The sequence below is a fragment of the Cnephaeus nilssonii genome (genome assembly GCF_951640355.1).
Source record: "Cnephaeus nilssonii genome assembly, chromosome: 4".
Taxonomy (NCBI): domain Eukaryota; kingdom Metazoa; phylum Chordata; class Mammalia; order Chiroptera; family Vespertilionidae; genus Cnephaeus; species Cnephaeus nilssonii.
In genome coordinates, this window is record NC_137075.1 from 69,188,496 (window position 1) to 69,211,977 (window position 23,482).

The 23,482-nt window shown below is 43.6% G+C and overlaps 1 protein-coding gene across 1 annotated transcript in view; it reads right to left on the reverse strand.

The window, feature by feature from the left end:
* NIN (ninein) overlaps positions 1-23,482 on the reverse strand; it is a 99,269-nt gene that overhangs the window by 63,101 nt on the left and 12,686 nt on the right. Inside the window, exons 4-5 of the mRNA XM_079767563.1 lie at positions 14,851-14,932; positions 5,175-5,356 (exon numbers count right to left, since the gene is read on the reverse strand). Coding sequence (XP_079623689.1) covers positions 5,175-5,356; positions 14,851-14,932 — 264 coding nt within the window. The remainder of the gene's footprint in view (positions 1-5,174; positions 5,357-14,850; positions 14,933-23,482) is intronic.

Sequence of the window (23,482 nt, forward strand, 5' to 3'; positions counted from 1 at the left end):
TTGGCTTACACTATTATTGTCTACAGTTGAAAAAATAATTGTTTAAAGCCTCTTGCTCTTGATAAGAATCTTACTAGACCTGATTTATTCCTGTGGAGGAAAACAGTTAACAAGGTGTCCCCTGTTTTCAACCAGGGCAGAAAGCAAAGTGGCCCTGCCCCAATTGTATTAATGGAACAACCTTTCCTACCAGGGCTGACTGATACAGAACAGAATTGAGGATTCGTTTTGTTTTGTCTGCCCCCTACCACCTACCCTTAGAAGAAGCATGAACATAAAACTCAAGGTCAGTTTAGTAGCCACTGCATATATGCATATAAAAGGCGGGGGGTGGGGTGGGGAATGTACTCTTTAGAACCTAAAAAACTCACTTCTGTTTCTTAATGACGTGAAGCAAGAATGATGACAACCAAAACCTTCTCACTAATCACACCTTACACGTCGGCATCAAGAATGTGCCCTTTGTTCGTGTGGATTAATTCAGAATAGAATGTCCAGCTGAATTGCCTCGAGTGAAAATGACCCCATGAAAAGAGAAAAAAATCACCACTTTCCTTTCAATACCACCCAGAACGAGAGGTCAGACTCCCAAGGGATCCACCTGCCCGATAAATGCACTAAGCTAGAAGGTGGAGGCCAGTTTCAGCCTGAGGTGGAACCGACCTGTCCCTGGTGAATTAGGACATTTTGCTCCAGGGCTTCCAAATGAAGTTCCATAATACACGTTTCAGGGCTGAGAACGGAGTAGATAACAGTGGTCTTTCTCTATGGAATGGCTTTTAAGGGCTTGTAAACTAAACTTGGTAGGGGAGGCATGCTTAGTAGCTAGGTTACATATTTCCTGTTTCAGCAGGAAAGAATCCAGTTGCCTAAATAAAGCTGGGGGAGGGGAAGGGTAGGATGAAGACGATAAAATGTTTACTATTTGTTAGGGCTTTAACATACGTGAACTGAAACAAAAGTGGCATATGATCAACACCACCTCCTAACAAGATTTATTCTCATCTATTCTATTCAGAGTCAAGGCCACGTGGTGGAGCATCTGTCACTCCAGACTAACCACGCTAGGTTCTCACCCACGGCTCCCGACCACAACGGGGCACCACCAACCGCCACGGGAGGAGTTCCAAGTCGCTGTAACCGAGGACGCCTGGAGCGTCACATGCACTTACATTAAAAATAAATGTATATAAAAATAAAATCTGTCCTAGCACCACTCTCCCTGGCCTGCGTGTCTATGTTTTCTTGGGTGGGAGGGGAAGGGTGGCGTTACAGGGAGACGCAGAGGAGTATGGCTACTGAGAATTACCTGGAGTTTCTGTCATAGGCATGGTGGGAGAAGGCCTTCCGAGGAAAGGTGCAGAAAAAGGTTCTGAACCACTAACCCAGGAGCCTCGGAATGAACTGTCAGTCTTTAGCAACTCCCCTGTTGTGGAATAGCCCTAGAGAGAAGGAGGGGGGGTTGTTTTATCCCTTCAGCTGACTGTCTGCTCACATATCCCTACAGGATGAGTTCCTAGAAGGAAGCGAGCCAACCACGAGGACAGCTTTTACAGGTGCCTGTGACACTGTTCCTTTCCATTGCCCACCCCTACCCAGTCCTCAGATACGTAAAATAATTACTCGATTCACCCTAGAGCTAAAATTAGTCTCTTGGGTTAGCTACAGCCATACCCCCCCTCACCCCCCCAATTTAACTTCTGACAGCAGGTACGGGTGCTTTAGTCTTCATCAAAAACCTCAGGCGTGTCAGAGAGCAGGAGAAACTGCAGCCCGGAGGCAGCCCCGAGTCCCATGGCCCCTGAGCCAGGATCCGGAGTCAAAGGAAACGCACGATCAAAACCGAGAAGCCCGTCTCCAGCTCTCTGCCTGACTGCTTCTCATGAAACAGTCCCGCGGGGGAGGGGGAGGCCCAGCCCGCCCTCCCTCGGTGTTGCCCAGTGGCACTGAGAGGAAGTGTGAGCCACTGATAAAAAACACAACCGAGGAATAAATTCCTAACACCCAAGGGCAGGAGACCAAAGGGCCTCAGGCAACCAGAAGGAGAAAAAAGAAGTCAACAGAACAACAAAGAACGCCTGACAGACTCTGAACTCTTTATAAATTAAGAATAAATAAATCCCACAGGTCACTGAGAATGGTTTCCTCTCCGGCTTCCCCATTGGGGGCTACCAGGCACTCCGAGGAGACCCGAACCGCTTCTGCAGGAGGGACGAGGGTATTCTCACACAGGCCCATGCTGCCCATGCTGCCCAGAGCGTGGACTTCTGCTGGCCAAACTGAGGCTACTCTGGAAATGGGCCAGGACACAGGTCTGCTATCCGGGCCCAGAAGTCTGCAATGGACGGACACACTGGTGACACTGCCAGCAGGCGGCAGGTATCCGTGACTGTGACCTACGACCACGGGTACGGCACGAAGCTGGGGTTGGCCTGTCTTAGTGCCAACAGGAACATCCAAAATGTCACATGGGACGCTCTCATTTTTTAAAGTGATGAATTGATCTGAAAACTGACAGGCTCCCTTCAGCTCCCCAAATACTTCATTTTTAAGCAAGAAAGCAGCTCGAGGAGCTTCGGTTTGAGTCCACATTCCCGAATTTAAAAAGACAGGGTGAGAGGCGGTAACTGGAACTCCTGGAGGCTTTCTGGGGAGGACATAACAGGCCATCAAAGTGGAGGCGGAAGTCCTCGGGAAGCAGACCATGAGAGAAATGACCCCTCCAGGCCTCTGTTAGCTATTCGGTTGCCGGTGGGTAGTTGGACACCAAAGCTTCTATATTTAGCATCAAAAGATCATACCCGCCCTGGCCAGTGTTCTCAGTGGTTAGAGCCTTGGCCCGAGCACCAAAGGGTCTCAAGTTCCATTCCCAATCAAGGGCACGTACCTGGGTTTCAGGTTTGATCTGGCCTCTGGTAGTGATGTGTGCGGGAGGCAACGTATCAATGTCTGTCTGTCTGTCTGTCTCTCTTTCTCTCTTCCCCTCCTTCTCTGCCCTCTCTATTCCAATCTTTTGCCCAGACTCAGGCCTCAACTCTTATCTTTATTTAGACATGAAACCAGACTCTCACTTTTTAAACAATAAATCTCACTGGAAGTCAATAGATAAGATAAAACAAGGCTGTAAGATATATACTGCCAGCAACAAAATCAGCTCTGCCCGAGAACTTTCTGGGTATCCCCAGGTGATAACTAGAAACTATCTTATTAAAAACTAAGTAATCAGCCCAGCTGGTGTGGCTCAGTGGTTGAGCGTCAGCCAGAAACCAAGAGGTTGCTTGTTCGATTCCCAGTCTGGGCACATGCCTTAGTTGCGGGCTCGATCCCCAATGGGGAAAGTGCAGAAGGCAGCCAATCAATGACTTCCTCTCTCATCAATGTTTCTCTCTCTCTCTCTCTCTTTCTCCACTTCCTCTCTCTCTAAAAATCAATAAAAATATTTTTTTAAAAACTAAGTAATCATTTAATTTCTTAACACCAAACACTAATGCTTCGGGTACTCAAAATAGCTGGAAAAGGGAGATGCCAGTCTTAAAAGTGTTCTCCACATAACAAAAGCTTACCTCCTAAAGTGTTAAGACATGTTTTAACCATGTTTCCATAGAGAGGTGTCTCAGACACATTCCACAGGACTCAGGGTTACTGAACAGACTTTGTGTAATAAAATGATGCCCTTCCTGACAGCAAGATAAATATTACCAACACTGCAAAAACTGAAGCATGCAAATTACTGGCCTCCCTGAAACTGTATATGCAGTTTAAATGTTGGTGCATGTGAATGTATGTGTTTCATTGGGAAAAAGGCCCTATCTACATTCTCAATGGGACCCAGGAAGGGGTCTGAAACCCAACCCACGGAACCAAGACAGGAAGGAGCCGCTGCCTCAGACCGACTGGCCCCCAGGGCTGTGACGTTCCAGGTTCCAGGCGGCGTTTCCCTTCTTGCTTCTCACGGCCTTCTCTGTTTTCATCTGTCACTTCTCACCCACACGACTCTGACACCATTTTTGTGGTTTCTCTCTCTCTCTTCTCTAGCTACCTTTCTTCCGTTCTGGCTCACATGTTTGACACTGCTCCTTCACTTGTGGGGTGAGAACGGGTATTGTTTGTTTTTAAAAAAGTGGTGCAAACTTCTGATTGGCCGACCAGTCACGCGTCATCTAAACGGCAGTACTTGTGGCTGGTTTCATTTCTGCTCAGGACTGGGGCTCTTTCGTTACTTTGGGTTTGTGAGCATTCTGGAAAGCAGAGGGTGCTCTATGTCTGATTGCTGGGGAAATTGATGGAGCAAGCTTCCTGTAAGTCATAGTAAGCTGCACAGAGACGTTAGACAGAAATGAACACACACACACAGTCAACCCACAATCTACAGACATTTGGTCTCTTTTCCAGTTTATATTAGTATCTGAAATATCTGCACCCCCAGGCGGAGCTGGGATGTGCAAGAAGTGTTTAGAGCTTGCTCAGCATGACACATTCAATCACGTCCTATAAATGGCATGCCAGTCAATGGGCTGGAAAAAAGAATCAAGAAAATGTTGTTACTGCTTCTCTTTTATTGGTACAAGATGGCAACGTGTAAAATGAAAAGGCGGGAGATGAGGGAGGCAGGTGCGTCTGACTGCTGGAGAGCCAGACGAGCTGGGTGCCGCGGAACTGGGAGGAAGAACCATGGCAACTGCTGGGAGCTGCGACAAGAACCAAGTTTTAAAACTGCCTCCCCCACCACAAGAGATAAGATGCCGGCTCTCGCAGTGCCTCAACACACTGCCTTCATGTCCTGCCTGTCAGGGGCGCTGTTTTCTTGTTTGGGGCTGGGGCTGGTTAGCTTTTCACCACTGAAAATGACAGGGTCATGGAGGAGAGATCTATTTCTAAGAACAGCTAGAAGTAGCAGACACCAGATCATCTGAAAATAACTGAATCAAAAAAATGTATGGACATAAAGCATGCAGAGAAACATCAGCTCTCCCAAAGCCGAAACGGATGAAAACATTTCAAACAATAGAGAAGTTAGCCATGTGTGTCCAAAAGGCAAGTGAGAAGACTAGCAAGCAGTTGGTAACAGAGAAAAGCCATCAACTCCCTCAGGCTTCCTGTCTGCATCACAGCCATGCGGTGTCCTGGACAGCCACACCTGCGGTCCGGATGGATGTGTCTGTCCGATGCCTTACCTCATGGTGGTCTCCGGCCGGGATGTGTGAAGACCTTGCTTCTTCTTCTTCTTCTTCCTCGAGGGGCTCAATCACAGTCACCTCCGCGAACTCCTCCACGGATTCTTGAAACTCCGGTAAGGACCTTCGTCCATAACGCTTCCCACCTCTGACATATTTGGGCTGAGCTTCCAGGGAGCAGTCTGGGCAAGGAGACAAGAGTTGAGGCCACATTACAGGACAATCTCAGCCCTGAGCTGACACTCGCAGCCGTCAGACGCAGCCTCTTATACCAGCCCCAAAATAAACCGCCACCATTTGCCAGCTGTGGTGGACGAGGGTGTGTGTGAGCCACCAGGTCAAATGCTGAGCACGGCTTCTAATTCTGAAGGATTTACCGCACCCGAGTACCTCTCTGCACATGATGGGCGAGAGGCAATGCCGGCAGGGACGGATTGGGTTAAAAGTACGGAATGAAGATGAGGACAAAGCAAGGGGTCATATGTGTTCTGTTTATTAAGCTGGTGTTTTGCATGAAAGGAAGAAGGAGCGATCATACTAACAAGGAGACACACTGGAGGAAGTCTTAGAAAGTCATAAAACCAACACCGCATCAGCACTGTAAAGTTAGGATTCACACCAACTAGTCTGAAACGCATCCCTCTCGTACCTCAGTGGCTCCTTTGTTAACCATCCTCCTTTCTGATCTATCAGACAAGCAGGATGACAGAACAAAGAAACTGACATAGCGGATCCGAATCAATTAATGACAGCTCACCGCCTATACGAAACCTGGCATCCAGAGCTCATTATAAAATTAAACGCTGTGGAATTAAATAGCAAATGTGAAACTGCATTAAGAAAAGTGTATTATTTTTTTTCCTTCTTTAAGAGTTTCAGTGTGTACAAAATAAAAAGACTTATGCATAAGGAGAGAGTCATTTCTTGACCTTAAAGGACTTCAGCATTTTGACATAATGTGTCACAGGTTCAACACTCACCACCACCATCACCACCATCACCATCACCATCACCATCATCATCACGACCACCACCACTACCACCATCACCATCACCACTACAAACTATCCTTTTTCCCCTTTACCAGCTTTAAAGCAATAAAATAAATACTTCACTCTATGCACATGTCACCTTAGATATAGGTTTGTTTTCTGTTGTTGTTGCACAGAATTAGGAGAAGACAATACTTCATTAACATACAAAAGACTGGCAATACTTTGATTCTTATCATCCACACAGACAGAATGTCTCTCTGGAGAACAAAAATCTGTTCTGTCTGAACATGACAGCCCTAACAAGACATGGCTGAACTCATGCATGTAGACTTGGAGAGGAGGTATGTACACACACCAACAAAATGAGGGTGGCTGATTAGATAAGAATGAAAAGTGCAAAACCTTTCCTTTATCATCACTGAAACCACGCTAGGGGTTCGCCATTCCTTGGTAGTTTCCCTGGAAGGACGGGTGACCCGGTTTGACTATCTCGGCTCCCCTCCCCCATTGCCCTTCCTCTGTATAAGCTCAGATTTCACAGATGCAGTCAGAAGCATCCTGAAAATGCTCAGCAGAGCTCCGAGTGAAGTACTTATGCTTGCTCTATAATTTCTAGCGATATTTATATCCAGCTTTTTAAAAGTCCCAGCCAAGTCATTGTACTAGGTCGAGCGATTCTCTTACAGCTGTACTGAGGCACACAGCATTTATACTGAAACCCGCATGCACATCTGAAGGTACCTCTTATCAGAAGAGAGTGTGTCAGCCGGTGAGTATTCAGGATCGGCCCAGACACCCGAGCTACTTGTTGGCAGCTGACACCCACAGATGCTAGTCAGATAAGAGGCAATGCAGAACCATCCTTAATTTATGACATATTCTTAAATTTTACTGACAGACAACAAGATACACCCTTAGGGATGGTGGGGGCTTGGAAAAGATGAAAGGGAAAATGGTAACAGCAGAAAACGGGACGCAGGGTTTTCCCAGTGCGGGAACAGCCATGGTCTGTGGCCGGAAGTGGCCCAGGAGCTCCGAATGCACGCTGCACTTTCCCCCAAGGAGAACCAGCGGTGGGTCAAAGCAACGATGTTCGAAAACCCGCTGTAATTTAATCCAAACCCACCTGTGCAAGAAACAACTCCTTAGCTGTCTACCACTCAATACCCCACGCTGCGCAGCGAGCAGGGGGAGATTTGAAACAGCTTTTTTCTAAGCAGCGGAAGGTAACGGATTGTGAACCATTAGGAATCCTGTGGGTTTTGAGTCAATCTATTCACTTAATTATTTTTGTGTTGCCAGAAACTTTAAAAAATTATTTATTTTATTATTATTACTAATTTTGAGCAAACTTTAACATTTTTCACAGAATGTACATATATCACAAAGTCAATTGTCAGAGAAACTTTATTAAACAGTATCATCTTTTTGGAATAGGGATATTAGCACACACGAAGGATAAATGGGGTATTAGGGTTTCCTCATACTGAATTTCCCAACTTACCTAGGTGACCAATAAATGAGACTAATCGCACCAATGAAAAAGTTACTTCTTAGATTTACACACTCACGCATCCCTCTCCTATTCAGAGTGTCAGCATCATTGTACTTACAAGATAAAAAAAAAGGAAAAGAGGGCAAAAGGAGATCCAGAGAGAACATACGTGGTCAACAGTCATTGTTGTTAAGTATCTGAAAACTCCATTATTCTCCTATCAACCTCAATCAGGCCTTTCCAAGTGCACAGCGGCAGACCACGGAGCAGGAGGCCGCATGGGGACCTAAAGACACGTTCACACCTGAATGGAAGAGTGCCTGCCCCCTCCCCCACCATGCCCAATGATGGCTTGTGAACCCGCAGCCCTGGGGCAAAGTTCATGTATTTTATGAGTGCATCCAGATGTCACATACACAGTTCAGGGTTTCATACTGAACACTTTTATCATCCTCTTGCTCCCCTTGACATAACTGTAAGTAACTGCTCCAATCATGAGCTCCAAGGAGAGAGGGGAAACACCAGTGGGACAAACACAATCATAAAGGAGTGCCCTGCTCTGGGTGTTTCATTTCCTTGAACATCTTCATAATCCTACCTGGATTGTCACGCGTCTACGTCATTTCCCCTACGTCCCCATTTTCCATGTCTCCTATTTGTCATCACTACTTACACATAAAAACGGGCCTCGAAGGAAAGCAGGCAAACCCTGCCTGCCTGGAGGAGTCTTGGATGTCACCCTGGAGACCTTATTATGAGATGCATCCTACCTGACCTAATTTGATGGTCTAGGCTTTATTCCATAAACCAAACAGTTGGTTTGATTCAATTTCTAAAAACTTCTGGAGTAATATGGAAGCAACTCATAGTCTCTAAAGAGCAGGTGGGCAAAACATTTAAAAAATCTAATTAGAATTCAGAAGACAAAAAACAAAGCAACAACAACAACAAAACCCACCAAACCATTCCTTCTAGCCTTAGAAATGAAACAAAATCTCGATGCCCAGACACCACATTCTTCACTCCACGTCTCATCTGTCCCAAGAAGAGGCACCTGTGATAATGCTCACCTTCCAGGAGCAGCACGGGCCACCTGGCTCAGGTATGACTTGTGACCAGAAGGTCCCGTACTTACAATAAGAGAAAAACTGAAATACAGTGTCAGTGAGATAAGCCTCAGGGGATAAGCCAGCTGCAGGCAGGGAAAATGACTGACGTTCCCCCACCCCAACCCTGACCCGATGCCCTTCCTTCCCCGACTCTGACGGAGCAGTGCCCTCTCCCAGAACCGCCACAGCCCCCAGGGTGACGCAGAGTGCCACTTGGAATGCTGAGCTCTCCCGAAGCCAGAGGCAAAGCAATGAGGGCCCCAGAGGAAGCTGAGACAGTTACCAGAAAGCCTAAACACCAGTCATTCAATCAACGCTCTGTGTACAAAAACACAAGCTGAAGAGCTGGAATGAAGCAGCATCCAGAGCACATTATGGGAAGTGAAAGCAGAGTTTCAAGATGCATCCGGTACGAGGCCGGGTCACTTAGCTCATGGTTACGGAACACCTGCCATGGTGCTATCTTATACCTATTGAGGAATAATATGGATATTTTATCATTTTTTTTAAAATCAAAATTCCTTGTTCCTAAAAATTTTTATTAAAACGGTTCTTACATACTGTTATATTGGCTGGGCTGCAAAAATGTTCATGTGGGCTGCATGCAGCCCATGGACTGCGAGTTTGACACGCTTGACAGAGAGAGATAGAAAGACAGATGGAGACTGACAGAGAAGGGGGTGAGAACAGAAGATGGGTAGAGACCCAGAGGCTAACGGAGGGCAGGGGAAGTCAGACCAGGAGGAACAGATGGGGGAGGAGACCAAGAGGTTAAGGAAAAGTGGGGAGAGGGGAAAGGAGGCGAGGAGGGTAGAGGTGAATTGGAATGGTGGAAAGAAGTGAGGTGGGGGCTGTCCCATGGAGGGGAGGGGAAGAGAAAGGCCAAGAGAGAACGAACAACATAAAAAGGACATCAGAAAAGTCTTCTGGCACGACCCGCCATTCCTTCTGCCTCCCAGCGTGCTCCCAGCCCCTCGGGAGGTCCTCAGCAGACAAGGTCATCACCCCCCACTGTGTGCACACAGCCCTCTGGGGCAGCAGCTTCCAGGCCCATGCCACAGTGCTCCCAGCTCCTCCTCTCTGCTGATGCTTTCAGGTCCTCCCTGGATGCAAAGGCATCAGTTCCTATCAGTCTCAACGATGCATCGTGCCGGAACACAGCTGCCTCCAGACATAAAGGTAATGGCGGTGGCTCAGAAAGGCCTTGCCTGGGAGGGATTTTGGAGGGGAAGGTTAGCATCGCAGGAGGGTGACTGCAGGTGAAGATCAGTCCAGAGAAAACTCTTTTGAGTAGATGATGATGATGATGATAGGATTGTTTCTCCAGCCTTCTCCCAGGAGGAGCCAGGGATCAGGGAGGGCACCCACATGGGGCCCCAGTGCAGCGAAGTCAGGGAGAATCTCACAGCCCTCAATCTCCCAGCAAGTTTCCTTGACCTCATTTTGTGTAGTAGGTAAGGTCAGTGGCAAATGCATAGTGACGTTATCCAGTCCCTCATCTCAGAAACTAGAGCTGCCTCCCTCTCATTATTGCCCTCATTTTCTCTTCCTTTCCCTCCGGCAGTGGGCTGATGTGCAAGGGACACAGCAAAAGCTCTAACACTCCCTGTAGAAACGATCATCGATCATTCCCCGTTTGAAACCTTCTCATACACTGAAGTTGAAATAAACTTACAACATCAGCAGAACTCCTGAGTAAACTGTTTCATTATAAAAATTCTCACCACCCGTACTGATTTCATTTTAAGTAATACGAATATGTTTTTGCACACATCATATATTTTCTTTAAAGATTGCCTTTTTACGCTTAGTAAAGTCATCATAATAATAAGTATTTTCTACAGCAGTTTAATAGCTGCTTGGTCTTTGATTATACAGATGCATCATAATTTGCCTAACCAATCCATTATCAAATATTTATGCTGGATATATATTTTCCCTATTTTAAATGACTATCCTTATATGCATGTCCTTGTACACACTCAAAATTATTTCTATAGTAGAAAATCTGGGAGTACCGTTAATTAGCCAAAGGCATTTTTATAGTTTTTGGTGCCTAATGTTTTTCACAATTCCAGAAGGTCCTACCATTTTACCTGACCACCACTGGGTGGGAGCGTTTCCTGTTCCCCCTGACCTCATGAACTGACTCCCCACACTCTCCTCTGTTGTTGGTAGTGACAGTGGTAGTAGTGGTTTTATTTTGCTTTTTTTAAAAAAAGTTTTTGTTGGTTTTAGAGAGAGAAGAAGGGGGAGAGAGAGAGAAACATTGATGTGAGAAACATGGATTTGTCGCCTCCTGTATGCACCCCAGCCAGGACAGAACCCGAAAAAACCCAGGCATGTGTCCTGACCAGGAACCAAGCCCACAACCTTTCAGTGCATGAGATGACACTCAACCAACTGAGCCACACCGGCCAGGGCTATTTTGCTTTTAATTTATGGAGAAATGTTCCGGTCTTTACTGGTTGCATCTCACAGATACAATTCTTCCTTATCTTACTTAACCAAAGAGAGGGCAGCAGAACACGCCTGTTGGGCTCTCTGTGTATAATAACTCTTAAAAACAGAAGGGCCTGGCCCAAGGCCTCTGAATATAGCTGCAAACCCAAATCTTCAAACCTTGCAATTCAGGATCTAGTATAATGTCTGGTCATCAGACCCGCTTCAAGGCACATTAGCCAACTGAATGGAGGGTATCTGTTTATTATAGTCATAACTTCTTCATAATATCAGGAAAATAATTAAAAGTAGGGTAATTCCTAGAATTAGGAACGTTTATTACAAAAGAACCAAAACCATGTCTAGTCTTATTTTTCTAATGATTTGGCTTTTCTGAACCTGAGTCTTCCCTCACCAGATAAACAAAGGAAAGATATTTCACATTAACCATGTCAGGGAAAGAAAGGGCCCGCTGCATTATGCTAGCATGGACTACAGAACAGAAATCCAACGCAAGATGCATCAAGTGAGGACAAACTCTCCGGGGGCAGATCCAGGCAGCATGCTGATGCCACGCAGCTCACAGCCTGTGCCAGCGCTTCCATCCAACGCCCTCTCCTCCAAGGCCGTAGCAAACTGAATAAATGACTAATAATTAAGTCGTTGTCCCTCACTTCTTCCAGGAAAATAATTTAAAAACAAAGTTGTAGATTGAGATACAAGGGAGTTATGCCACTAGCAATGTTAATCAGTTTGGAATTTACAAAAGGATTCCCTATAACCCCAATCCATTTCTCTGCCCTTCGCTGAATTTCAGTATTTTTCATTATATTGTCATATTGTTGTGGTGGTTATTTTTTGCTTTTTTAAAAGAAAACACTCTCTTCCTAAAATTTAGAATTATAAATATCAGAGTTAAAAGGATGCTGAAAATAATCTAGTCCATACCTTCTAATTCTAAACATAAAGAATCTGTACCTGAAAGAAGATATAAACGGCAGAACCCAAGACGATGGAAATAATGACATAATTCCATCTCCTCTCAAATCCTATTATAGCTTTGTTTTTGTATTATTTATAGATAACTGCCTTTTATTAGGGGGATATGATAGCATGTCATATACTGGGCATCTGTCTTAGGAAGCAAAACTTTATAGTGTCAATTTATGTTCGGTAAAATGTTACAGAAACAGAAAGCTAAGTTTTTAAAAAAAGTAGATAATGTCATTCAGATATTAGGAGACAACACAATGAAATCTTGGAGCCAAAAGTATTCTAAGTATTTCCAGTACAAACACTTTTACATACAAAGTGACCATCCACTTAAAAGGGCCTGGACAGTATTTCATAACTCCCGGCTCCAAGCTCTTTCCACCACATCAAGCTGGCTTTTCTATTACGATTTGGTACAGCATCTTGGATTTTTAATGCATAAAAACCATAGATGTTCTAAAATATCAATTCATGACTTATTCAGTTTCTAAGGCTATGTATGTATTATGGCCCTCGTATGTCTTCAGTCCCTTTTCAAAGTCTAGGAGATCCTCTGATTTCAAAAGGCAAGATGAAAATACCACAGCCTTCATGGTAGAAGATGAATTAAGTGCTGAACAGCCAAATAACGCTGAGGGCACAGGCCTCCCCGGCACTAACGATCAGGTGAAACTCACTCTTATTCATGCCTTCCTGCTGCCTCTGGCCACGTGTAAGAATCTCCCAGGCCAGGCTGCCCTAAGGATGGGTTTATCCCCAGCTCATCCATCTGAGGGTCGACACCCTGAACCTAACGGCTCCTGAAGTCACATCCTGGCGATACAGCGTCAGCCTCCTCTTCTGCCACTATGTGTGAGAATTTAAGCTATGACCCTCTTCAGGCCTCAATTTGCTCATGGGAAAATGGCGGAGTTCTCTCCAGCCCGACAACGATATGGTCTATAATTGAAGGGACAGTACAGGTTTTGAAGAAAGGGCAGCAAGAGGATCATGTGGACTAGTAGCACGGCTGCCCCTTCCAAACCTGCATGAAAGCACATTACAGTCTCCAGAATAATATGGACCTTATGCTCCCATTACCTATGCTCACATTAACTACAATGTGGTGATGTCACCACAGCTCTATTCAGGGCCCCTCGATATTGCACTATTGTTGTCAAGATGACAGACAACCTTAAATGAGGAAAAACATCAATAAAATGGGAGACCCCAGAAGAGCAAAAGTCCATGTTCCAGCAGTGGCCACACACAGAAATTCTAATGTTAGTGTGGAAGGCGACAACCTCGCTCCCAGGCTCACTGTGGGCTTCCCAGGCTCTGGCAGGCCTCAGGTTAGTGATAGCCTTCCCAGGGGTGGTCACCATATGCAAAAGGGGGAGAGTAGACCCGGAATCCAACAGTGCTAACCACAGCATTCATACATGTGACACGAATCTGCAGCACTTCAGAAGGTGGACGGAGAACTGGATCACCAGTGAGGATAAGAAACGAGTTCCCATCTGTGCTTCGTCTAAATAGGTCACATTGAATGACTCCTTGTAGCGGTAAATGTTAATGATTTCTCCTCAGTCTCAAAAACTGGACTATATTTTTGATGTTCTTCTTTTAAAAGTAGAGTTATATTAAGATAAATAAAAATCTTTACAGAGTAAATTCCATCCTTTTAGTGCACAGTTTTGTGGGTTGGAAAAAACTCATGAAATCTGTAACTACCACCGATAGTGAAGACATTAAACAGTTTCATCACCACCACTCCAAATTCCCTCATACCCCATTATAGTCAAACTCTAGCCCTAGCTCAATAACCACTGATTTGATAAAACTGGACTGTACTTAATTCAAATTTCAACACTGTTTAAACTTCCCCTTAGATGTTTATCATATTTCATCAATTCTCTCTCTCACACCGCCTCCCCCTCCTGCCACACTCACACACACACAAATAGATTTGAACACTGAAATTAGGATGTGTTTACAATTGATCCCATTTTATAATAATTGGCAACAAGTTTTCTTCTTAGATATACATAAAAGAATGTGTTTTATAATCTATGGTGCCTTTTTAAAACTCAATGAAACATTAAAGCCATTAACATTTGAATGCTTACTATGGGTTAAGCATTCTACTAGGCCCTGAAAATACAAACATGAATCAAATGGTCCTCAAAAACTTTCACTTGAGGTGGGGGGAGATAAACAATTATAATAAAATGTAATCATGTCTACAGTGGAGTGTTATCCATTCACTGGGAACTAAATACAATTATCTCTAGATGGGCCACCCTTCTTCTTTCAGGCAAAACTCCCCTCTCCCTCAAGCACATCCTTCCATGCACACAGGAAAGAAGGGCAGAGGAAGTATCATTCGAATGATATGAGTTATTGCCCACCATCCGACATATTGCCTAGGAACAACCCAATTATTTCTTCCACAATTCGCTGTTGTTGTAGGAAGTCTCATTTTAGTGTTCAACAGCTGCAAGGCTTTTAAGATAATATCAAAAGACAAGCCACTGAAAATAACTGCTCAATCTGGGAAAGGCAGATGCCCCAAATCTCTCACAGACATGCTTTGAGGTCCCCACATTCTTCCCTGCACAACTTTGAAAGGGGAGTGTAGAGAAAACAGGTAGTGTCCTTACCTGGTTCCTGAAAGTGTTCTTCATTTGATAGAGTTCTAGACAAGATAAGTATTAACGCTTCTTTAAACTGGTCAAAATGCACCTAAAAACAAGCAATTAAAAATAAATTCACAACAAGTTCCCACAGTCTTAAGGTAACAAACCCATCTACATACAAGGTACCAGAACCATGCGTTAGCAGCCTGAGAGCCTTGAAGTAAGTCATAACCTGCTTTTGTTCCCTTTTCCCTCCCCTTCCCTTCATTTCTCTAAAGCACTAGAGGGAAAGTGGGCTGATTATTTTTGACACCACAGCGTCAGAAATGCTAATATCAATATCAATATTTATTCAACCCAGAGTCACAAATGCTAATATCAATACTTATTCAAAACCTTCTTTATGAACACAGAAGAGGATGTGTTAGGAACTCTTAACTACTTTTATTTTTCTGAACAAGACCAGAAAAGAAAGATGTTAGGTTAGATACTAGGAAAAACTTCCCAAGTAAATGATCCATTGTAATGATGCCCCAAAGATGCTTTTATCTCTTAAGATTTCTAGAAAGAAGTAAGTTACCTTTTGAGGATGACTTGAATATTGTCTTGCCTGGGGCAGGTATCTAATATTTATGTCCTAAGGCCCCTATGATTCTATAAACAAGCAGGAATCGATTGCAAACACAAAGGATAAAAGGACATTGGAAAGCATTTCCCTGAATTCTTAAAAACACAGTTACCTTCACTTAAGTAAATACTTAGACTAGGAATATCGCTTTGGCTAAAGGGGTTAATGATTTTCTTTCTGGCCAAGTATACTCTTCTATAATGTAAATGTATGGGATCTCACCATGGGTCAGAGAGAGATTGTATTTCTTCTCACCATATTTCTAGCTTGATAACGTGGCATCTACTTATACAGAAGCCCACATTAAACACAAAATCCGCAAATTTGTAATCTGTCTGTGCTGTTTTGGTCTCTTTGGATATCATTACAAAACAGTGCCTAGGAGTTTAAATATAGGTGACAGATGAAAAACACTTTCAAATTAAAACCAGAAAAGCAACAAACCTCACTAGTCACTTAAACAATGGAAGAAGAAGCATATAATGTCTTATCCATGCAAATCAAGGCAAAGGAGAGGAATCCACTGAGATTCCTGTCATAAAATTGTATATACTTGCAACTTACCAGACTCTCCCAAAGCACATGTGATTTCCCTACCACATTCGTTTTGATTAATTGGAATTACATTCTAAAATCACATTCCTGCAGATCATGCAGACTAAAAATCAGCATAATCAGAGCCAGGGCAGAAATCTGTCAAGGGAGCCAGGGCCATACAATCCATGAAAGGGTTAAAAGATTGTAGAAATGGAAACTGTGCTAATTAGGTTTCACAGATGACAAATCGCTGAGAAGCCTGGGGGAGGGAGGAGGGACCCTGCAGTGTCCCAAGGTCAGAGGGAGGGGTTCAGGCCCCGTGGCATCCCAGCTCCAGTTCCCAGAGGCAAGGCCATCTTTCCAATCAGCCAGTCCAGACATCGCACACCCAAGGGCTCCCCGCTCAGGGGCATGTCCAGGCATTTACTACTTCCTGCCACAGTCATGCCTTCTTGGGGGGGGGGGGGGCGGGGGCGGGGCGGGGGAGGTTAGGAGCACAGGCTTTTGGTTCCCATCCTGACTCAGCGACTCACTTCCTTCTGTGAGTTAGCTAAATTACTAAACCTCTCTGAGCTTTCGTTTGCTCATCTGTAAAAATGGGGCTAACAACTAATATCTATGATTCATTCAACAAACATTTGCTGAGCATCTGCTATGCACCAGGCACTGTCCTAGGCCCTGGTGATACAGCAGTGAGTGAGTGACCGAGGTGCCTGCTGCCACGGAGCACACATTCTCAGGAAATGTCATGGGAGTCAGGCAGGTGCTGTGTTAACAGCACTGCATACATTTTGTTATTTATAATATCACCTCCCTCATAGAAGTGTTAGGGAGTTTTATAAAGTGTCTAGAACTTCCTGGGACATATTAGATACTCACTCAGCAAGTGGAAGTTACTACTACTACTAACAGGTATAATATTCATCATAACTATCTCCAACACTTTACAGAGAAACATGGCCGAATTCTCAAGCAAAGCAACTGACCATGAGAGTAACCAACGAGCTGAGTAGGAGAGAATGTGTGTGAGTGTGTGTGTGTGTGTGTGTGTGTGTGTGTGTGTGTGTGTGTTGGGGGAGGGTGGAGGATGACAGCAGGGAAGCCTCGCCCCCACGCTCTGGAAGTTGTCCAGCGTTGGAGCAAATGATCCAGCCTACTGTGTTTAGGGACCCCAACTCCAGCTTTCTTCTCTGTCTTAAGATATTAATGGAGGTGACCTGAATGAAACCGAAGCCTCTCACTGCCAGAGTTATGAAACGAACAGAAAGAGGCTCCTGATTCAGTAGAGGTGCTCGCTCTGAGACTTTCAAATCCGCTATCCTTGTCTCGGGGCCTCTGCTGGGTCTTCTGAGGATATTTTGAGAGAGGTAACAGGAAAGAACCCTTCTGAATTTTGTCCTAACCGTTCAATTCAGTGAGCATTAGCCATGAAAATCATCCTGGGGTCTCTGTACCTCAGTTTTACACCCCCTCCCCAAATGACCAAAACAGCTATAATCTGGAAGTTAATTCTAATCAACTCCCAAGGCTTGATTATACCATATTTAAGGGACGCTTAGGCCTCATACAAGCACACCCACCTCTGAGAGAGTATCCTCCTCATGTATGTGCAGGCTGCGTACCTCTCAGCCTCAGTAATCTAGAGCACGCAGACAATCGGGACACACGCAGTGGTGTCCAAAGCTGAGGACAGCACCATGAAGCTCTCGGTCCTCTCATAGAGAGTGCCACAGAGCCAACTCACAAGCTCTTCATTCTCACTCTACCTGGTTTATTTTAAGTTTCATTATCCTGTTTCCTAACCCGCTACAGATTAGAAGCAGGAAAAAAAAAAAAGATGGAGTACTCCAAGGCAAGTACAAGAAGTACAAGAAATAAGTACTGACATAGTGTGAAGGAAGAAAGACTAACCAACCTCCCTCTAACAAAAATAGAGTATAAATATTTTGTACTTTAACTATTTTAAAAAACGATATAAATTACATAAAAAAGGTCACATGCCCTAAAAAACTTAATAGGTTGGGATTATTTAGTGTTAGGGCAAGGATCTATGTGCTGCTAAGTAAATCCTGAGGATATTAGTTTTGGCCAGTGTGACTCAGGTGATTGGAGCATCACCTGGTGCCCAGAAAGGTCTCGGGTTCGACTTCCAGTCAGGGCACATACCCAGGTTGTAAGCAACAGATAGAAGTTTCTCTCTCATTGATGTCTCTCTCTCTCTTCCTCTTGCTCTAAAATCAATTTAAAAAATTTAGAAATTATTTTAAAAATCTGGAGGGTATCATTCTTATAGAAGAATAAGTGATAGACCACGAAGATTTAAATGATCAAGAAAAATCTTGTATTGCTTAATATACTCTTTAATAGGGCAAGACATTAGTAAAAAAAGTTTTAATTCCCAACGGTTAACCTATTTTTTCTTTTAAAAGGCTGCCACTAATTGGGGTAGGAGATGCAGTTATTAGAAAATATTATTCATGTGGGTCCTGGATAAAACTACTAGATGAATGGGGGCACTAGCGTAGGTTCTTTCTTTCCTGAGCATTTGGTCATCTGGCCCTCACAATGCCCATGTGGATGGTCAGAGCAGGCATCCCTCCTTAGAATTGAGAGAGGCTCAGAGAAAGCTGTGCCTCGCCCAAGGCCACACGTCTTAAGGTGAAGGAGTTACTTGGAGAAACCAGGCCTTCTCACTGGACACATTAAAGTGCAGCAACTCGTCTGCCCCAGGCTGCTGCACCCTGGTCTGACCTCTCAGGGAAATCCCTCAGCTGCTCCAAGTCAAATCCTCAACTTTACACGAAGCCACTAAGGAGAAAGCAGCCCACTGGGACTTCAGAGGATACAAGATCAAGGGACACAGAAGCTCTGCCCTCACGGAGTTTATCAGCTATTCTCTAGACTCTAGAGGGTGGGAGGGTGGAAAGGGGAAGAAAAGAAGAAAGTGTATTAGTAACTACAGGGTAGAATCTGGTAAGTGTTCTGAAAGAGACAAAAACAAGCTGGTAGGGGCCTCTGACCAATGGGCATATCCTACCCGGCCAAGGGGAGGAAAAGAGGGACTCTGGTGACATCTGACTTCTCCAAGATATTCACAGGCAGAGCTTAAAGTTTGCCAAAATGGACTTTTAATGTATTAAATCCACCACATTTTAGAAGAAAAGGGTCTATAAAATACTATACATCATTATTAGCTCAGAGAACTTTATAATCCAACAATGTCTACCTAGGTGACCCCTTCTTCCCCTACAAACAAGAAAAATCTAAAAATGCAAAAACAGAAACCTGGCAAATTGTTCAAAACCACTGGAGCAGTGGGGGAGGGTGAAATGGGTAAAGGGGGTCAATTCTATGGTAACCGATGGAAACTCGACTTTTGGTGGTGAGCATGTTGTAGTGTATAAAGATAGTGAATTATAATGCTAATGCTGCTATAGCTGGAACTTATATATTATTAACCAATATTACCTCAATTTAAAAAATATTGGAACAGCTTTAATTCTTAAATTGATCTTCATTTTCCTTCTTGCAAGGGTATATAGATTCTGGACCCCCCACTTGAAACAGAAGTAAATTTCATATCTTTCATGAAGACAGTTCTCTAATAGAGGCAGGTGACTGCTATTTTCCATCGAGGCTCATGAATACTGATGGGGCAGAAAAGCCCCTTAGGGCACAACCCAGAACCAAAATGTTAACAAATGCCCTCTATTGTGAAGAATCGTGCATCAGTGGGCTCACTGACTTCAGTAACTGGAATTTTTAAGTACCATTTTTTTCTCCTCCAAGGGGGTTTTACTATTGTATTATGTTAAAATTTAGAAATCACCACAAATATACAATGCAATTAAATCTCACGGGGTAACAAGCTTCGGAGCTGTGCATACCCTGGCTGGTACCTCCTCATTTGAATAATAATTGCTGCCATTCATTTTACAAGCATTCCTATATCTTGTATGCCTCAAAGGGCAGTTTGCAGCAATGGGAAAATTACATGACTGACTGAAAACACACATGACATTTAAACTAAATTAACAGGAAGACCAGTCAAGTCTGATCTTTTCTGTCATGTGTCACCACCGCTTAATAGAAATGTGCTTCATCACTTTTGCTCCCCAAATTTCACATGAATGCTATTTTAGAAACACAATTTGCCTTTCTGAGAAAAGAATTTAAGCACCACATAAGAAACAAATACTATTGTAAACCACACACACACACACACACACACACACACACACACACACACAAAAGCCACAGGAAGTAAAATAAGGAACCTAACGTTGCATAAAATCATCTTGTGCAATCTTGGAGATCAAATGCATACAGTTTCCATGTGTGTGCAGGCAGTGCTTCAAACAGACCCAAGATGAGAGAGCTGGAGCCAGCATTCAACAAAGTGAGCTTGTGAAACAAGACAAAGGTCCATGTGACTACCTTCACACGAAGGAGGTCTGTATCTCATATACAAAGGGAAGCCAAGGAGAGAAGGTTCAAAATAGTGTTAGCTGAAACGGGTATAGAAATATGGACTCCTCAGAAGGTCAATGTAGAGGAAAATAATGTTTCCGGCATTATGCAAAGAGAAATGACATAGAGGAACAAAGAGACTGGGTTTCATAATGAAAGACATAGTTATAAAATGTTAGATACTGAGTAAAGCATTCAAGTTATTGCAGCTTAGTTGTCATGTACTTCAGACAATGTGGAGAGAGGCAAAGGCCATTTGAAAAGGCAAGTTTTAAAAACTGAAAGCACCTGTATGAAATTGTGCTCCAAGCCACCCTGCCTGTGGATAGAAATAGATGATACCACCACCATACGAGTTTCTAGCAAATCCATTCTCTACTCTTAAGATTTCTCAGAAAATCATTGCTGGAAACTCATTACTTATCAAATACGCATTCTAGGTGTGTAAGAGAAGGAAGGAGCTATAGAGCACAGTAGTTAGCTGTGGACCTGGCTCTATGATGTATTTGAAATATACAATCTAGGTCAACCCTAACCACAAGCTTACAAGGAGGGCATTATTTTTCCCATTATACAGAAAAACAACCCGAGACTCAGAATATTTAAGATAATATGCCCATATGGCTAAAATGTGGCAAGAGTCAGTATATGAATCCAGGTCTGACTTCAAAGACGGTGCTCCAATAGTGTCCTAGCTTGATGTGGTGGGGGCAGGGTTGAAGGGGGACAGAGAATGAGATTCATCTTTGCATATTTGGAGTCTGAAGAGGCTGTGGAGACAGCAATCATACTTGGGGACTGGGAAACCTGGGTTTCCATTCTGGTGCTGCTTCAAGTGAGCTGCCTAACCTTGGACAAGTCACTGTACTTTTCCAAGTTCTGGATCTCAGGTTTCTCTGTCATACAGATGAACATTTAAGTCAAAAACCTGAGACAGACCCTGAAGAACTTTAAGTGCCCTCATGCAGACAAGACGCTACTCATAAAATGGTCGATGGGATATTGTGGGAAACTTAGTGAGCATTCCTGGCCCTACTTTCTCTGACGAAAGAGATGACCACTACTGCAATAAAGCAGGTGGAAAAGAAAAGCTATTTAGTACTTGTTCTCAACATATGCTAAGAGCACAAGGCCCTCCTTCCCAACGGCTCTCCCCTATGCCCTTGCCTTTGTCAGACTAAATACCTCTACGAGACTCAAGGTTCACAGTATGCGAAACCAAAGTTAATTCTGCAGTGAATTTGACAAGAAAGTGTTAATACAGAATGGAGACAACTCTTGTATCCTCTGACTTAGAATGTCTTCTTGTCTATAATTGGGAATCACATGCCCTTAGGAGTTTAATTCGACCCCAGATGAGATTATTGTAAAGAAGGGAGTGATGGAGAGATACCGAGTCACAAGACCAACCTAGGAATCAGAAAATACCCTTCACTATTTCAGGTTGCTCTATGGTGGCTAAACAGTAAGATACAGCACAGCTTCAGACGTTTAAGAGATGCAATGAGAAATGTTTCCACCATTCCCTCCAAGGCGTTCAAAAAAGCCTCAGATCAATAACATGAAACAGAAGCGTGAACACAAGGTGGTTATAAATAGGCACTATATGATCAAGCGTAATTTTGCACATGGAGAACAAATCCAAATAATCACCACCAGAAAGTACTTCTGGGCCCTGGCCAGGTAGCTCAGTTGGTTAGAGCATCTTCTCAATACACCAAGATTGCCGGTTCAATCTCCAGTTAGGGCACATAGAAGAAAAGCAGCCAATGAATACATAAATAAGTGGAACAACAAATCTCTCTCTCTCTCTCTCTCTCTCTCTCTCTCTCTCTCTCTCTAAATCAGGAAATACTTCCATATTTCTGACTTATTTTTCAAATGGTTAAAATGTGTATAAGAGAAACCTTAAAAAGCTTTTAATGAATTGGAAATAACAACAACAAAAAAGCAATCCTCTATGGGAAATTAACCTTGACATTTATAAAAGAACACCAAGCACTTGAAATAAAAGGTGGGAAAGCTGAGCTAAATTTTATATTTGTACAAGTATCAAAATTTAATACTAAAATTTTTCAAAGTGCCTTTGATGACTGAAGACTGCATACCCACAGAACTCTTCGGAGCGATGATGAGTTCTGCTTCAGGTAGCTTGTTCTGAATCTAGAGGGTGCCAAGGGCATGGGGCCCTTCAGCGTCCAAATTCACATCAAAAGTATAGCAAGGAAACTCACCAGAACCCCAGGGGGCTGTTCTGTCTCAAGTTGGAATATTCCATAATGAAAGGAAAATGCATTTTTAAAACAGGATAGAACGAAAGGCTTCAAAAAACCAAGGTACATGATCATATTTATGTCCAGATTTCTAATAAAAGAGAGAGAGAGAGGCATATAGAAACACTTCATTTAAAAGACACAAAACCAGGAAGCACCTACAATGGGTATTGGAGGTTTGGATGAAAACTTAGTTCAATGAACAAGAAATCTAATGAACAAAGTAAGTTGATGAATAAAATAGAAAGAGGCATGGAAACATGGAACACGCTGACGAATCTCAGAGAGAAGGGGGGCAGGGGGAAGAGATTAACCAAAGATCTTACATGCATATATGCATTACCTATGGACACAGACAATAGGGTGGTGAAGGCCTGGGGTGGGGTGGGAACCGGGTGAAGGGGGGTAACTGGGGGACATCTGCAACACTCTCAACAATAAAGATTAAAAAAAAAAAAGAACTAATGTGGTTCCCTTTTTAAAATGTTTGTAGTATTTGCTCCCAGTACTACTTACATTATGTGACCAGACTATAAATTCTTCAGTGTCTTGAGGAGTCCCTTGTCTTGGGGTGTCACCCACCTGACAACTGCTTAACTGTGGCAAAGATATGAATGGAGCTCGTCTGATAAACTAGTAGGAAACATCTATCAGGAATATCCTTTTTCCTTCAAATTGGTGATTCACAATCTTTCGGCTTTTCAAACACATACATGGTGAGGCAAAAGTAGGCTTACAGTTGTTCATA